Source organism: Ornithodoros turicata, chromosome 1 (genome assembly GCF_037126465.1).
Source record: "Ornithodoros turicata isolate Travis chromosome 1, ASM3712646v1, whole genome shotgun sequence".
NCBI classification, from domain to species: domain Eukaryota; kingdom Metazoa; phylum Arthropoda; class Arachnida; order Ixodida; family Argasidae; genus Ornithodoros; species Ornithodoros turicata.
Window position 1 is genome coordinate 189,290,366 of NC_088201.1, and position 18,306 is coordinate 189,308,671.

Consider the following 18,306-nt stretch of genomic DNA (forward strand, 5'->3'; position numbering starts at 1 on the left):
ATGGAAGCATCCTGATAAGAAGATTACAGAGTATGTGAGCACCTAGAGTGTGGCGAACCGATGCAACTTGCCTCACGCTCCACAGCCAGTGCCGGATATTCAGTGAGCACCTCAGCGACCGAGAGGACCTTCTCGCATTGTAGGTCCTCCTCACGGCATCCGCGACAAGCTCGGAAAGTCTGTGGTCAAGTTGCTTGTGCATTTCTCTGACCATAAAAAGTTTGTGCTCTGCCAACGTAGCGTCGTTTTCAACTTGTTCTGAGGCAGGCCCCTGGAGCTGATGATGACAAAATAACAGTCATCAGCGATCAGACTTGTACAGTAGAATCTCTTTAAGTGGAACTCCTAGAAAAGCAAGAATTGGTTCCACTTAACCATCAGTGCATCTTTTTACAGCTTAGCATTGAACAGTTATCGTTCATTTTGAATTCCTGATAAATGCTGCCATAAGCAGTATCAGGAGTCATTATCTTTGCAACAGTGTGCAATGTATGTGGTTGGATTGTGATAAGTACATGAGTACTGGAAAGAAACAACTACTTTCTATTAACAAGATTTATTTACAAGTGCTTAAACTATGTCCATTTTGGGAAGTAGCATAGCTTATTTACATGTACACAGCTATGCTGTTAGCTGCAGAAGAAGTCATCCAAAGTGGTTTGCTTGGCTTTTAGAAAGCGTTTGGCCATTACAAAGTCAGTCATCTGACATAATGACGACATGTACGATTCACTACCGACTTCTGACACAAAAAACTTCCTAAGTGTATCAGCAGCTTTAAGGGCTTCATAACATGACACATTTTTCTGTTCTGGTTCGGCTTTATCCGCTTCACTGCAGTCTTCATCCGTAGAATATGAATCCACCGCCTCTGCAATAATGTCCTCAAGCGTATCTTGGTGGCAAGTAGCTACACTGTTGTCAACTTCTATGTAGTCTGCCAGTGTCCCTCCTGTCGTTCCGGGAAGCTCTAGCACCAGTTCATTATCTTCTTCCACTGCCATTGACACTCTGTCCTCTTGGGAATAGAATCCTGCATGCTTGAAGCAATTGACTATGGTAGTTTGCTCCATATTTTTCCAGGCATGACACAGAAGATGCACAGCTCCAAGCAGGTCTATCTTGTAGCTTGAACCATTCTCCATGCACAGAATGGTCCTCTTGAGCAACATTTTTCTATACAGGGTCTTTACATTCTGTATGATCCCTTGATCAAGTGGCTGCAGCACACACGTCGTGTTTGGGGGCAGAAACTGGAGGTTGATACTTTTCAGGCCCTCAACTTTTTGGTGGGCAGGACAGTTGTCAATGATCAACAGTACTTGCCGATTTTCGCGTGTGAACTGCCTATCCAGTAGATGCAGCCACTCTTCAAAAATTGAAGAAGTCATCCATGCCTTCGAGTTAGATCGCAAGCTTCTCATGTGTTTAAAAGCAGTTTTTTTTTTTTTATCTTCCGATCACCAGCGGCACAAGTTTGTCAGATCCGTCCATGTTGGTCCCGAGCAGAACTGTTACGCTGTCCTTGCTGAGTTTGCCTCCACAGCAAGGTTCTCCCTTGAAATGAAATGTCTTGTCTGGCAAAACTTTGAAGAAGAACCCAGTTTCATTCGCGTTGTATACGTCTTGAGGTTGATACTGTTAAGCAGCTCCCGCAAACGTCCACTTTGCCAGTCCTCGCAAACTTCACGGGGAACATCCTTGCTTTCGCCTACCACAGACCGATAAACGAGTCCGTGGCGATTCTTAAATCTAGACAGCCACCCATCGCTAGCTGAGAAATCCGTGCAGTGGAGTTGCAAAGCAATATCTTGCGCCTTCTCCTTGATTATGGCACCTCTGAGTGGCAGCTTCGAGGCTCTGGCTTTCTTAATCCATAACAACAAAGCTTTTTCTATGTTTACGTGCTGTGCTGTGCGCATACGCTTACACGACGGCTTAAAAAGACTTGCGTCTCGTGACGCCAGAATGGTATCGTTTGACGACAGCAAGCACAACAACGTGCTTTTGGGAAGTCCATACCTCTTCATTGCTGCTGCCCTGGATAGCTTCCCACAGTTCACAGATTCAATTATCTCGGATTTCTCGGCTAAAGTGAAAGTCCTCAGCTTGCGTGGCTTCGACATTTGAATTCCGCAATGGCGTTACGGTGCAGGACGAATGGAAACTAAACACCGCCTTTCCGCTGCTTCCGAGGGTAGATGATCACGTGGCCAGAAGTCGATGGTTGTGTGAGCTGTACTCTGACACGCCAGACATAAACACGGCAAGTGCGTGTGTTTGCCCTCATTGACACGTTGGTCATAACTTGCAAGGGGATACCACGGGCCAGGGTACGCTTCCCCGACAGGGTGGTCTGTACGTGCCTAGAGCAACATATTGTAACTCACGTAATCCAATGCTCTGATTTCGTTTACTGTACATAGTGTGAAATAAAGGAGTCTGTTCTCGAAGCGCGAAGTGTGAAGACGTGTTGTCTCGACTCTGCGTCCCTCGTCCAGATTGAGCCCTGGGCATAAGTGCCCTAAGACGATAACGAAGCTTCGTATTTCTTTTTATATGCACGAGTTACGCGTACGACGGTCTAGCAGCGGACGGTTTAGCAGACTGTGATTTCTGACTTTTTGCTTTTCCCACAGCCAGGAGGAATATATTGCTAAGCTTTGACCTATGTGTGACAGGAATGTTAGCAAATGTAACGTAGAAAACTGAAAGCTTTCCACGGAAGCCTCGTTTCATCCCAAGTGCATTTGCAACTTCGATATCATCGGAGTACAAAAGACAGACAATGGAATTGGATTTGTTGACGCAAGTAACTGGGTGAGACGCTAAACGCCTACCGTCTATCAAGTCATGAAATATTCCAGCATTGCTGGGGACAAGCGGCAACCGAAAGTACTTTTGAAATGATGGGTGCTTCAATAGGTTTTCAAGTAGAGCTTTCATTTGGACATAATAAGCTCTATCTCCGCAGGGAAGCTTGACTTCCGCCGCTGGGACATAAATTCCCTGGCGTTCATATAGGACCCTTCCGGAGCCATCATCCCGAAAATCTGACACATTTAGCTCCAAGCCTTCAATAGAAAATATCTGCTCAATGGTACTGACAACCGTATCTATCGCTACCTTGGGGCACCTATGCTGCGCTTCAGGCTTCCTGCAGAGATCAGATAATAACAGTCTTGAGTCCTGGGGCTTGTCCGAACTAAACGAGGCCGGTATTTCCTCGTTGACTACAAGAACATCACGTGAAGGTGACAAACACTGCTCTCTGCAAATCTCTTGCTGGAAGCAACAATCTTCAAGGTGATTCTTGTACCGAGCCAAAAACAGGAATCTTGTGCCGCATGCTGCGCACACTGGTGTGTACCCAGTGGGATGTGAGGCTTTGATGTGTTCACAAAATCGCGTATGGTTCCAAACCCTTTGCCAGTGGCCCGAAAGGAGAGAGGCCAAGCCATTGAAAACATAACACAACCAACATGGTATGTTACATTATGGCTGCAAACAATATCTGAGAAGTCCCAAACGATGCCCTAGAAGTACTCCTTCCGAAGTCTACCAAAAACCTTCAGTTTCTGCCGTGCCTGGCTCAGCTGTCCGATCCTGCCTCTTGTCTGCAGGTGACAGCCGCTGGAAGCGTTCTCGCCTTGCCAGCTGTGCTCTTGGCACGTGCCTCTCTTTCTCTTCAGTGTTGTCTTCCCACACACTTAACACAACATCCCCGCAACGTAAAATTTAGTGTGTTGTCCTTTCTCTAAATGAATGTGTTTGGAAGGTTTTCAATTCTTGTGGGATACCATTGTACTGCTTTACGCAATCTTATGCCAACAGCAAGCTTCTTATGTGTAACAGTGCTTAGACCCATGCAAGTTAGGAGTCTGTATACTCTGCTCCATAGACTGTAAAAGCTGCTATAAAATGGGATTTTTTGCTGCTTCAAGAGCCACTACAGGCAGCTTCTTGTCACTTCGATTACTGACAGAAGTGTTTCCCGAAGCTTCCGGAACCCTCAGGGCAGACATTGGCCGTCATTGAAGGGAGACCAGAGGATCACGTGGCATGTATTGCTATGGGTCTTGACCCATGTACCCTCTGTGTTTTTCTTCAGGCATGAGTAACACAAAATATATAGTCAAATTACACACTGTGAAGCCACACATGGTGCTCATCAGGCTTACGCAGCTGCGATTTAAGATGCTGCATATAATTTTCAAATGGAAAGGCACTGAATTCATCAAGCTGCCCATGTACTTTGGCATCGTCCGCAAGGTGCAAGAGGCAATGCACATTAAAAGAGATTTGACTTGCTCCGTACAGGTATGAAAACTTCTTCACGAAGAGCTCCAGCAGAGAACGTGCGTAGTCGTTCTGGCTTGCATATAGTTCTTTCTTTGTTAGGATGAGCATTGCGCAGTGAAGAATAAGGAAGTGGGCATAATGCTCCTGTGATAGAATACCCTGTAAGACTGCTGGCCCTATGTACAAGAGAAACGTACGGAACTCGGTCGCCTTCCAGCGGTCGAGGTCATCCAGCGACCTTGGTTTTCGGTTGAACTCTCTTGGTGTGTATGGTGCTAAGTTTGATATGGCATCTGACAGTACGTTATGCTGCCGAGGGCCTAAGCGGACACTCAGTGGCCCAGCCAGCCATGTATGAAGCATTTTCCTCATTACACCCAGACACACTAAATGCATATAGTCGAGAGGCATGCAAGCTACGCAGTCTATTGGAAGCTCGGTCAGAATTGAAGTACCGTTGTGGTGTTCTGGATCAACCTGACGACGAAAGCTGCAGTCTGTCCGCAACATTCCTGGTGAAGTTGGGAAGCAAACACGGTTTTGCAAAAAGTCGCCCTCCACAGTGCATTTTAGGCAACCAGAGTATCCTGTGTGGCCTTTGGTGATGAGGATGAAGCTTCTGGCTGGGGCATCGCAAATGAAACTTACAATGCGGATCTTAATAACGTGTTGCGAAATCTGGATTCCATCTCGAAGTATACACTGCAATTCTGATACTAATTGACGGAGATAATCATGGAACGGCTGTCGACTAGCACAGTTCTTCACCAAGCACTGAATAGGCCACAATTGCTTTCGCGTGCTTTTTGAGAGAGGGAGTCCATCAACACTGAAACTTAAACTGAGAGCTGGGGGGAGGTCACTGCTGACATATCTTAACTGTGCTTTGAGTCCCGTAGCCAATCCGAAGTGACAGTACTGCCCAGGCTGCATGTCCGTCACGTTACTAGAAATCTTGCTGTCCCGTGGTGTTGCCAGAAGTGTCCTAGCATCGCTTGGCAAGTGCACGAGGCAGGAATGAGTCCTGAGGACCTTCAAAAGGGACGTTACAGAGGACTGGGGGATATTGTTCCTAACTGCCCAAGCCTTGAGTTGTGCTCGAAAAGCTTCCGGGTTGTCATTTGCCTCAGTGCATTCTCCGCTTGTGTGCACAGCTGCGGTGCTGCTGCATGTGTTGTAGCTATGTGCTTGTGGGGTAGCGTCAGGAACTGATCCTGCAGTACTGCTATCGTGATGTTCTGAAGGTCCTATGTCACCACTATTTTCTCCTCCCGACAAGTAGCTGAGAGACCTTTGAGAAACCTCACTGCATATCGCTGCCTCTGAAGAACCATCATGACTCGGCTGGATGGATGGTAAGTTCTGTATCCCTTCGTGCTCAGGATGTTCATATGAAGACCCAGGTTCACTGAGGAGGTCAATAACCCTGTTCGTGATTTTGCGTGCCTTGCGGCTGGCACGTACTCCCTTGTGTTTCGGCATTTTTATATGTGCTAGTAGAAAATCACTTCGATATGCTTACATTTACTTAGATTAGCTTACGTGCTTACATTAGATTTCAGTTCAACACACGGGTTGGTGCGGGTGGGTGCGGGCACGATTGCTGGATTCGATTCATACGGGTTGACAAAATTGTGGACGACTTCTTGTGCATTGATGGATGCGAGCCTGAAACACAGGAACAGAGGATAAAGAAAACGCACTAATTTCGCATGCAGCGCTATGCCAACTCTGAGCTCTGAAAAAAAAATAAATAAATAACTTTCCAGAAAGCGTTTCAAGTTCGTCTGCAACAACAATATGCGTGGTACCACACTCAATCCGTCTGTAACTGTTCAAAAGCCCGTTTGAGAAGATCTTCATGCAAGCAACACTGCGATCCGAAGCGACTAGAACGCACAATGTACGAAGCGTCTCACAGCATATAGGTGCATTAAATGTGCAAGGTAATGAAGGATTGGTTCAAGAATGAACTGGGTGCACACATTAATGTTTACATTAATGTTGCCTCCATCAGAAACCCACATACACGCACCGCGTTCACTTGTGCGCATCACTAGTTTTCTGGCAAAATCGCCAAACGCTTTTTTGCTCGTATGTAATTTCCTCAACACGTATAGCAACCAAAAGCGTATGCAAACTTGAGAAAACATATCTATATCGCCAGCACAAAAGTAGGAACACGCAGAAAACGCCAACGTGTGAGGCGTCATATTCTGGTTCACCGGAGCAGGACGCTTAACGCTTAACCCATATAACGTTCTTAAAACAACGTCACAACACACAATGGAAACACACAAAAACACACAATGGAAATGACTAATCGGGAACATACCGCATGCAGAATAATTCCACCTTGATTTTCGGCTGGGTTGCCTGTTACACATGCGTCTTTCAATTGCCTCCACTTGCGAATGAGCATATCTTGACTTGTCTTCGGCTTGGGCGTCCCTCGCCACGCTCGAGGAGCTTCACGCGCCAGCTGCCGAGCTTTCGCCCCCTCCCTCCTCGAGCCCTCGCGCTCTCTTCAGGGAATAGCCCACCTTCAGCGTTCACGGTGCTTTTCTGGGGCATATTTTTGAATCGCCCTATTGGGCATTCATCCGACGTTCTCAGGACGTATAAAATTCGCAATGGTTGTCTGGGTCGGTTAGGGCTGACGCGATCCGGTCGTAAATCACAGCATTCCTTTTTTGGCTTCTCAAAGCCCCTAGACTGTCTTCCCACAAGTTTAGGAGATGCCTGGTCATCGCATCCGACCAGACGAAACGCTTCTTTTTCGTTTGATCCATCGCAAAATCAGCCGACGACGCATTGGAGGCAGCCATCTTGTCTGTCAGTTAAGTCGGTCAACTGACGGCGAGGAGCTCAGATGAAAGTCGACCACAGTTGGCGCTGCAGTGTAACACTCTCAACCGCGGTTGAGTTCAACCGTGGTCGACTCAACCGTGGTTGAGAGCGCTAGTGTAACTAGGGTATAAGAAGATCCCGTCCTCGCCATTTCAGATTCGTGTCAGCGTGGCTGACCCTGACGGGTCAGGCACAACGACGCCAAAGTCGGACACTCGTCATCACAACCGGCTCAGGGAGGCAGCCCCTTCACGAAAGGTCGATTGGGTGGCACTTTGGAGTCTAGAGCCGGGTCACAGGAGTGTGAAAGTAGTTAAGGTGCAGGAAGGTGATAGGTGCAGCGCGGGGGCGCTGCGGGACGCAGGATTTACCTGAAAAAACAGAAAAATGAACACATGGTTAGTACAGGATGGTTATGTCAGGGGGAGAGAAAGAAAAGATCACGGGGCTGTGACACCACGTGTGGAAGAAGTCTCGCTGCTGTTCCAGTCGGCGGAGTTCCCGGAGCAGGTTGAACCGAAGCTCTCGACGGATGATTCCCATGTAACGACGAAGATGTGCGGCAGCAGTGCGCGCACGGCTGGTCTGGTAGGCAATCTCCGCGATGAGAAGCACAAACTGCGCTTCCGCATGGCGGGGAGGAGGCACAGGCGAGAGGAAGCGGGCAGAAAAGAAGGGGATTCCCCGTACCTGGAACACGTCAGCAGCGCGCCGAAGGAGAGCAGCCGGAAGTAATTAGTCTGTGTAGGCTTGTAGTAGTGTCTCTACGCTTCCGCATAGCGGGCAACGGTGTGTCACAGGGGTTCGGAGGAGCGATTGCCCCCGGATACGCACAATGCCATGCGCCAGTCTCCACATGAACGATGCGCGGCTGGAATCCAAGAACGGGGCCGTTAAAAGACGCCAAGCCGGCACCGCAGGGGGAGCCGGAGTACGCCCACATCACAGCCACGGGAGGGAGTCCGTATCACGGACATCGCGTCTGCATAAAAATCCAGCCCGCGGCACGGTGTGCGACAGGGGGACGTCAAACAACCTAGGAAGAAGCGGGTTAAAGTAGTGGTCAGGGGGTTGTCGCTGTCAAGGGCGCGCAGCGTCCAGCGCAGGTGAAGCCGTGAAGGGCGAGAGCAACCACGGTAAGATCGGATATGCCCCACCTGCCTGCATCGCGAGGTAGTTGCACAATAACGCGGGGGAGCTGGTCAACAGCAAAACCGCAGAAAATACTGTAGATTTCCGAGTGCACTCGAACACGCGTGCGACGTGGCACTATCAGTAGGCTTGCGATGTAAGTCACTACTGAGAAGAGTAGGCTGCACACAATGTTGGCACGAGCGGCGAGGGAAGTCTGTAATTGGTTGTACAGGCTCACCCGTTCACTCAGAGTGTCAGTAACAGGAATCTACGTGCTGGAGAGTAGACCGCGACGCCCGAATAGAAAACCGAGCACTTTCACTTGGTTCACTGCACCATCGAAGTTTCCCACGATGGGTAAAACGGCACACGTGTCGATGTTGAGCTGCGCTCCACTTGCGGCACAACACTCCCTGCAGATGGCAATCACACGGTGCACGGACGATTCGTTCGGAACGACGACAGTTACGTCGTCCGCGTACGCGAAGGTGGGAACACACACTGGGGCACCAGGGAGCGGCGTGCACGCGATGCGAGAGTCACAACAAACACGTTGGAGCAACGGCTCGATGCATAGTACATACAGAGCGGACGATGAGGGCATCCCTGCCTTATGCCGCGCTCGATAGGAAAGGAGTCACTCAAAAAACCGTTAACTATCACCCGTGATTCGGGTGCCCTATACAGGGTTTTAATTTTCGTTCCAAAAACGCGCAGGAGGCGCGCAGTACACAACACCTCAAACAGGTAAAGACGAATAGGGTGATCGAAAGCTTTCTCCTGGTCTAGTGTTAACACACATTACGATCGATCACCCACTGTATCAAGTCATGCAAAGTAAGCCCGTGAAGCTGCGTCGAACATCCTTCCATGCAAGCTGCTTGGCTGCTGCCGAGGATGCCGGGGAATTCAGGCTAAAGTCGCGACGAAACACTGTGCGACGGCTTTATAATCTGCGTTGAGCAGAGTAATAGACCGCCAAGCGTGCAAATCCATGCGCTTTGACTGGTCCTTGCAGAGGAGTGTAATAAGCCCCTCAGACATCGACGGCGGGAGGGATGCCCCCCCCCCACCCTTCCGTAAGCAGTCGTTCACAAACGTGGTGAAAGCCATAGAGATAATATAGGAAGGAGTTGCCTCAGGACAGAAGCCGCTGATATTTCGAACAGAGACTGTTCTTCTTCTGGGCCCAGAAGAAGAACAGTCTCTGTTCGAAATATCGGCGGCTTCTGTCCTGAGGCAACTCCTTCCTACATTCTACCGGTTCGCTGGATTTCTACCCATCTACATAGAGATAATATAGTAGGATTCTAGAGAACGGAGTTCGCGCACCACCTATACACCGTTTTACAAATCGGCCGCTGTGGGTCGCCATGTTGTTCTTCCAAGGCGACGTTAACGACGTCTAGCGGCTCCTCCATACTGGGCTGTTAGAATCCCCGCTGGGCCTGTGTTCCTTCGTGTTCGCGCTTCATAGTTTCCTGATTTACGGACTCGTTGTTTCTATTTACTGTTTTGTTATTGTTGTTAACTGTTGGTTGTCTAACATTTCCGCTGTTTGTTGTTCGACATTGTTGTTAATCGGCAATAAAAGCTGCTTTGGGCAACTTTTTATGACGGCATGGCTTCGACCTCGTCGGGATCGTTGGCTCCAAAGACGCCACTTACGATTGCAGGTGAGACTTTGCTTCTGCTTATGCACGTCAAATATCCGGCAAAGATAGTACACATGCTGGCATCTGTCCCAAAATCGTGCGTCTGTATGTAACCTAACGTTGAGCTTTGAGAAGTTGGGATCAACAAAGTCAATGATCAGGCTGGTGATTGAATAAGATTCTTCTTTCCTGCGTGTGAAAATTTGGATTTTGCTGTCGTCTTAGTTTCCCGTATTGCCTTCGGTTTTTTGTGTTCATCATGTAAGGATGAATGTCCCCTTAAGCTATTAGCGGCCCTTGCTAGCCGGTAGTGGGAATGACGAAAACTTCGTACAGTACATGGTAGTGTCTCGGGTGTGTTGTATGTTGTTACCGTCAATAAATTATCCTATAACAACTTAGTATACCGGTCACGATGTGATTGCTCTTTGATGACACTTATTTTTATGTGTGATTTTGATGGCTAGCACTACGCACACCCCGACGATATCAAGGAATGGAGCGAGGACATGAAACTCTGGCCGAGCATCACGTCCGCAGATATCATTTGCTACCTCCTGCAGTCGAAAGCGTGTGATCTGCAAGAAGCCAAGGCGTACAAGAGCCTGGAATCTTATAACTACCTGCAGTGCGGCTGGGTCGACAAATTGATGGCACACAGAATCAACAATGATACCGTGTACGTGAAAGGCAAAGTGAGGCCGTTCCAGTCAGTCAGCAACAAACCGCACTGTTCCTGGGCCTGTGCAAAATACAGCGGCATGGTTGTGACTGCTGGGTGCACATGCATGGCTGGCCAAGCCAAGGTGTGCAGCCACATCGGTGCAATTCTGTGGAAGGTTGACCTCGCTGTGTCGAAAGGCCTGACAGGTATTTCGTGTACAGACACCACCATAGAATGGAACCGAGGCACAAAGCGGAATGTCGAGCCAGCCGTATTACAAGACATTACATTCAGGCTACAAAAGCGGACGGTTGACAGTGATGTGCCAAAAGACAAACGTCAGAGAGCTGCAACCGACCCACCGATGGGAGAGAAGAAATTTTCAGAATTTGTCAGGACCTCACCGGTCTCATTTCTATTTAATACGAAAGGTAATTTGAGTAATATCAAACCTTATGGTTGCTTCGTACCGCATGTGGAGAATAGTGCTCTCTTAATTTGTTAATGTACTGTCCTTCCTTGTCCCTACCTTTGTGTTCCTTACGTTTCCTTTTACCGGCTTGTTTTCAACATCTTCCTTCCATCGTAATCTACTGACACTGCTGCCTCTGGTTTTAAAACACTTTGACTAGCCCTGGCGACTTTGCTGTGATGAGGGTTTGAGGTGAAAAATTTGCTGTAACCAGTCTGTGACTTCATTATGTCTTGCAGTAGCATGCTGCAATGTCCTATTACTTTGCATTATATGTCGCTCCACTATTAATGTATTTTTTGTTTTGTTTGCTTGCTCTCAGGGACTCTGCTGTACCACACGCTCCATGCTCCACCCCAAACACCGGAACAAGTCATCCAGTCGCTAGCAGTTGAGCCGTGCCAGAATGAAACAGCTGGAAACCATGGAAACCATGACAGAGGAAGTGATCTGCCACACGATTGTGCACCATGCGACATGTTTTTCAACAATTTTGTTGTCCTCTCGTGTTCTGCTGCGGAGGCACTTGAAAGCCGTACACGGAGTCAAGACACTGAGCTTTGGTTTGAAGCACGCCGCCTGAGTGATGACTGCCTCAAATATCAGAAAAGTGCCAAAGAAAGAATCCACTCCATTTGAGAAGGCAGCAAAAAGCATTGTGGCACCATCATTCTTTGGGAATGCTGCCACAAATCATGGCAAACGACGCGAAAGTGTTGCTCGTGACCACTTCGTTAGGAAGACAGGGCTTGCAGTAACCCGCTGTGGCATCTTTGTGAGCGAGGACTACCCTTGGCTAGCGGCATCGCCGGATGGTGTCATTGAGTCGGACAATGCAATCCTGGAGATAAAGTGCCCACATGTCGACAACTGCAGGATGCTGATTGAGAAAGGAAAGTACGACGTAAAACTGTCCAGTGCGAATGAGTATGTGCTTGTACAAAACGGTCCAAATGGGTACTATTCCCAGGTGCAGTTCCAGATGATGTGCTCCGGAAGGAGACAATGTTACTTTTATGTATGGACAGCCAGTAGCAGTGGGGAAGTGACGGATGTACTTGTCAAAGTGCCACTTGATGCCGCATTTTTATCTCGGACAGTTGTGCGCCTCAGAAAATTCTACTTCTGTGCATTGCTACCGATTATTGAACAAAGGCATCAAAATGAAGAATGGAATGTAAGCGCCATGTACAAGGCAATAACAAAACTCTAGTGCTTTCGCTTCTTGCTAGACATGGTGTTGAGTAGTGCTTTACCGACAATCTGAAACATTTAGTGCACACTATTGTAGATTTTTATAAATTGTCTTTCATTTTCTGTGACCGAGTAAGGCTGACACAATTTCAAAGGATACTGCAACATTTTGCTTTTATTACATTATTCAGCTTCAGTTTCACGGCCTCTAATTAGTGGAGGCTTAAGGTTGCACAAACCTGCACAAACAAAAACAATCTTGCTGATTAATTACTTGGACTTGATTGGCAAGGGATGCTGCAGGATTCGGTATGTCTTGATCCGATTAATTGCCCGCTCAACGTGAATTCGCACAGACGCAATCCTCCTTGTTGCTGTGACTTCCTTCTCACTGAGCTGTTTTTTCCCTGAAGAGGTCGATTTCTATGAAACAGATGGTCTCACCAAAAGAGAAAAGTCACTTACCTTTTGTGAAAGCAGGTACGTTCAGCTTCACACCTTCAACCTGCAAATGAAGGCTAAGAGAAAACCCTCTGTCTGCCATTACTTCATCGCCTCTGGAAAGCTTCTCCTCTATTCCAGAGTCCCTCATAATGTACTTGTCGGACGCCCTGCCACCATATGCTTGCGAGACAAACATTATGAACCCATTTGGGGCAATAGCAGTCAGAAACTTGATGGTGTTGTTTGCCTTGTATGCACTGTACGTTTGGGCTCGGGCCATCAGTTTCTTTGGTCGCTGCAGAGGAACTCCTGTGCACTCTATGATACACGTTGTACTACTGTATCCATTCTCCTTGAAGCTTTCAGGCATGCTATTTTGTATGTAAGAAGCAGGCAGCCACATAACAATGTGCTCCATCACCTTGCACAGTTTGTTCACTGTACGAATGATTGTCATACTAACACAGGTCACAGACACCTTAAATATCCTAGAGAGGTGCCCAAGCAATAGTCCCAGCCGTAACCTCATCAAGGTTAGCAGTACCTGGTCCTCCAGGGTAAGCTGCCTCCCTTTCTTGTGGTCAACTACTGAAACAGCACGCACCAAGTTGATGAAAACCTCATGTGAGAGCCCAGTGTAGAACTGTATATCATCAGGTGTCATGTCATGGGTCATGACATGCCTCTGGGGACTGTGGTGAAGTGCTGACTTGGCATATACATGATCACCAGATGAGCTGCCAAGGACTCCCTTTGGTAGAAAGAAATGTCCCGATAAGAAATGGAACAATTTGCCAAACAAAATTCATAAGTCCCTCTTTCTTGCAGAGAGTCTAACTGAAAATATTATTCGGCCGGTTCAGCCAAAAGTAATAGTTTTCGGTTCAGTTAGACTTCCTGGCTTCTTGGGACTATGCATGCAACAAATTATGTAAGATACGGTGTTACACATGGATGCTGCATGACGTCGCAAGCAAATTCCATTAAACCCATTCTACATACCTCTCTTCTGGTATCGGTACCTTCTAAATCTTCTGCCATGAGCTGTGTCGGTGTGTCCTGGTAGAATATGAGATTAGGCCATAAGAGTGTTATCGTGATGCAACAGCACTGATTAGTAACTTGGACCTCAGATATAATCAGTTTGATATGAAACATGTGCAGTTGTCACAGTATCTGTAGAAATATACCAACCTGAACAGCAGAAGCAGAGAAGGGAACGGTTTCATTAGCTGCCACGTGGTACGTTTGCTCAAAGGATGCTGGAGTCTTCACAGGAGACTAAGTGAAGAAACTTATGCGCATCAGTGACACGGTTCTGGTCGTCACTTTTTAGCATAAAGACCATTTTCAAGCATCTGCACTGAAGTGCTTTCCACTACCTATTCAAAACATCGTCCTGATGTAGACCAGATACGATGCCAGACTTACTGTTTCAATGGGATCGTCTGTATCCTCCAGTGCTTCAGATGCAGCCTCCTAATAATTACCAAAGATCATTATTCAGACTTCCAGTGTCACTACTGGGTGAGCTTAGAGAAGCTACTGGTTGCAACATTGTAACTGGTTACTGGTTGCAACATTGTTTTTACTCATTGTGATGGGTCACTGGAACCAACCTGTGTGTTGCAAGAATTTGTCGCTGCGGCTTCCTGGAAACCTTCCCGGTATTGTATTTGTAGTTCACTTAGTGAGGACACATCAGGTTGCGCACTTTCTTCTCTATGTGGGCACGGGAGCTAGATGGCAATTAAATACATTTTCTGTCAGAGGAAATCACAGGAATAGGAAGGCAATGATCACGTGTAATATCTAACCTCCATGTCGCAGCTGTCAATGTGGCCTTCAGGTTCGCACTGGACAACTTGAGGCAACGCTTCATCTGCTGTACCTCCGCTCCCGATTCCTTTCTTTTGCACCATTGGCGTTACTTTTTGCTGTAGTACGAATCATTAGCATAAACTGCAACGGTCCGATCTATTCCAAAGGTCGAATAAACATACCTTCTTTTTTGGTGGTTCGTAGCTCACTCTGACAAGGCGCCGTCTTCCTACTAACACCTGAAAATGTCCACAAACGTGGAAACGCAGCATTACCGAGGGAACATCGAACACGCCGTTCACCAACCTTCCTCGCGTACCCCATCTGCAGCATGGGGACCGGATTCAACGGAGTACGCTTTCCGTCAACAAAGTGATTCGAGCACACACGCGCCGAAGAAGACGATGGCTCGAAGTTCTTCCTGTTGATGGATACCAACCATTGCTGTGGAAGCTGCTCGTCAGCCGGGAAACGATGCAGCGCAAACATGCCGCAACCACAGCTATCCCGCCGGACATTATGCTCAGTGCAGACCTCTTGCGAAAGCAGTTTACATTTTCGCTGGTTATTAGTGCACCCAAAAACGACACAATGGTGCCCAGACGATCCCTCGTGAGCGTATGACATGCCACATCCTGACCACGTTGCTGTCACTTCACTGAAGCGTCGAAAAAATACTTAATTCTCACGCACGTAACCGAGAAAGGCTGGCAGGTGCCCTATCTACGCCCACATTTCACAGCCCGAGAGGAGGAAAGGAGCTCCGCAAGGAGCTGGTTCCAGGCTATTCTCCCCTTCTCCCATTGACCCTAAAAAAATGGTGTATAGGCTCCTCCTGATACCACCCGTGCGCCGCCAAACTTTTGACATGGACAATGTTATCCAACGAGTTTTCCCCGCCCAAATACGGCGGAGCTTTGCAGTTTGTGAGCCACACTGGGATGTCACGTGACATGAGAGCAAGCGCTGCCCGGAATCCGCAGCGATGTTATAAGAATCACAAGTGTGGGTCGGTCTGGGCAAGTTTTAAGGCGAACAGAGTACTTTTTAGCGTTCACGGAAACGTTGCTCTGCGATTACGAGACTGATATCGCATGGAGAAATGCTGTGGATCATATTTTTTAGGGATACGGGCGCCGCGAACGTTGCTATGTACGGCGGGCGTGAAGGAGGAATCGCCCATGTCGAGGTTCGAAAAATTCAATTATCTCACGTGGGTACTACAGGGCACTGAGAGCTTGAATACAGAGAATGGACGCAACATGCCCTGCAGTCCGTGCTTGTTTCCCGCCGTGGCCACAGATCATGTTACGATGCTACAGCTGGAATGTGGATCGTCATTGTAGACTGAGGCGTAATCTCAAGTTGGCGAGATGTCGAGGAAACCACACTGTGCAAGACGGGAACTGGATAAAGGTGCCCAAGATTTCTCTATTATATCGAACATGTACCCACATGCACTGCAGATAAGCTATGTAATACATAGCACGATACAAAATTTAGGAAATATCAGAAGAGTATCAAAATACAAAGGAAGGGACTCAGAGCCTGTGTGTCAATAGAACAGCATAAATACAAATTGGATGTACAGGGTGTTTGCTCTAACGTGTCCAGAAATTATATTTAAAGCGAGCGATAAAAGAAAGGCAAGCGGCACTTTTCTGCTACTTGACTAAGAAACAGGTACTGCTTCATTAGTAGCACTTGTTTCTTAGTCAAGTAGTTGAAAAATAGCGCTCGTTTCATTTTTATTGCTCGCTTTAAATAAAATTTCTGTACATGTTAGAGCAAACACCCATATGTATACATAAATATAGTAATGTAACCACTCGTACAAGCAGAAAACTGCCTCACAATGTAACTAGTGAGGCACTTAAAACATTGTATCAACATGGAAATACCAAAACGTAGAATATTTAGAAGCACATAATAAAATATAGAGTACGCATAGAATATTTACAAGAATGTGCCGAAATTGCCAAATGTCCTTCATAGTTGCACAGCACACCTACTGGTTACGAAACAAAATCTGTTTCGTGAGCATTTGCCTTACTTGAACACCACGATTTGCCACAGTAACCCTGCGTGCATGTTCCCTCAGCCTGATGTTTGTGTATCTCTGTAGTGTTACCTTTGCAAGAGAGATAATATGGCTGGGCTCATCAGCATAGTGCTTACACCTCAGCAACTTTTCACCATGTTTAGCAATGAAATAGTTTAATGATTTCACGACAATGTTGGTTACTGTGAGCTCTCTGCACTTGGACTGCTCAAGCCGGAATATTTCTTCAGCACAACAAAGCAGCCGTTGTACAAAGGAAGATGGCTTCAACAGACCACCATTGTCCCTAAGGATGATCAGAAGGCTTGACGTGTCATCATCAAGAAGGGTATCAAGGCACCCATCACATGTGAGTTTTGCTGACACTACTCTGACGACAAAACCCCCAATGTACGCTACAACGTCCTTGCTGAATCTGCTTAGACCAGACAGGACACCGTAGTCGTGATTCGATAGCGTCAAGGAATGTGCTAAGGTTGGTTTCTGCCTGGGTTTCCTCGGTAGAGCTGCTCTGTGAATCTTCTGATGCCTGCTGCCCTGGTCTACCCTGGTGAGACAATGTCCCAATGCCCTCCAGGCTGGAAGATATGTTGGCTGTACTGGGAGCTTGAACATCAGCATGCAGCAGCAATTTTCGGTAGGCGTACCTAAACTGTGACGCAGAGGGATTGTTGTTCCAGCCTCCCCTTTGTCGTATACAGCTGAAGAAAAGGTCGAGGTGGTCGTGACTCAGCCGATACGTTGTGATGTACCTGTAGGAAAGATATTTCTCTCTTGCCATGTACTCATGCTTTTTTTTTTTCACTTACTTGCACGCGTCATTCTGGAAGAGTTCCTCCGCAAGTTCTGCTATGCTCTTTAGTGTAAAGGCAGGGCTTATCACGGACATGCGACGACCGTGCTGGGTGACCGGCACGCCAGAGGATAAGTGTAGCGTCATTAACCTTGAGGATAGCTTGATCATCTTTTCCTTCTGTTGTGTTATGGAGGAGCTCCGCAAAGGTGCCTTGAACCCAGTCGCTACGGGGCTATGTGAATTTAGTATGTCGAATGACCTAGAAAAAAAAGGAAAGGATGTCAGGACAGTAGCTATCAGAAAGGGTGGAAGTTCCTTACTGATCCACATCTGTGATGAACCTCACAGTGCCTTCGCTGCCCTCAAAATCTGTAATTCCGAGCAGTCTGCAGAAGTCGAGCGCTTTGCTCACTGACGAGCTGAAGGTCTGAGCAGCCAGTCTAACCTTCATAATTTGGCGGCGGAACTCAACATGGTGCTCTAGTTAGCTTGTTGGTGGCACGAAGTCCTTCGGCCTTTTGGGACTTCTGTAGCTTTTCAATGAAATCCCGCCTGATGGTCTGCATGGGAATAGAGAAAATTTGTTCAACTTGTGTGTGCTGCATTGTACAGATATACAGATATTGTTAAATCTCACCCCATAGTAGCTACTGTGCAGCAGTTTGTGGTCTCCCACTAGATTTCGAAGCAGCTTGAGGCAATGGGCCGCATCGAAGACTAGATGGACTCTCTTCTCCTTGTCACAGGGGTGTGGGAAATGCGTCTTGAAGATTTCTGTGCTGTCGACATGTATTCGATACCCCAGGAGGCGTCCCATCATTACGTTTGACGACAAGCGGTCGCACACTACTGTTACAACCTCTAGACCGCAGTCCATTATTGTTGTTATGGCTTCTGTCAGGAGGTTTTTAA

General features: G+C 47.5%; 2 protein-coding genes and 1 long non-coding RNA gene across 3 annotated transcripts in view; 2 read left to right on the forward strand and 1 right to left on the reverse strand.

Annotated features, from left to right (window-relative positions):
- Positions 1-18,306, forward strand: part of LOC135374369 (uncharacterized) — a 63,819-nt gene that overhangs the window by 13,410 nt on the left and 32,103 nt on the right. The gene's annotated exons all lie outside the window — the stretch shown is intronic.
- Positions 8,640-10,948, forward strand: LOC135379147 (uncharacterized; the record flags this gene model as incomplete). Its single annotated transcript, XM_064612397.1, has 2 exons — positions 8,640-8,774; positions 10,409-10,948. Coding segments are annotated over exons 1-2 (675 nt in total), but the record flags the coding sequence as incomplete, so codon positions are not given.
- On the reverse strand, positions 12,542-13,513 carry LOC135379148 (uncharacterized). The gene is made up of 2 exons (XM_064612398.1): positions 12,737-13,513; positions 12,542-12,678 (listed from the first exon to the last, which is right to left on the reverse strand). The coding sequence occupies exons 1-2, from the start codon at positions 13,389-13,391 to the stop codon at positions 12,542-12,544; spliced, it is 792 nt and encodes a 263-aa protein (XP_064468468.1). The 5' UTR covers positions 13,392-13,513.

Coding starts and splice junctions, on each gene's coding strand:
- LOC135379148 (XM_064612398.1), bottom strand. CDS start 13,391: ATGACCCATGACATGACACCTGATGATATACAGTTCTACACTGGGCTC. Junction 12,679..12,736: donor CGTACCTGCTTTCACAAAAG/GTAAGTGACTTT, acceptor CGACCTCTTCAG/GGAAAAAACAGCTCAGTGAG.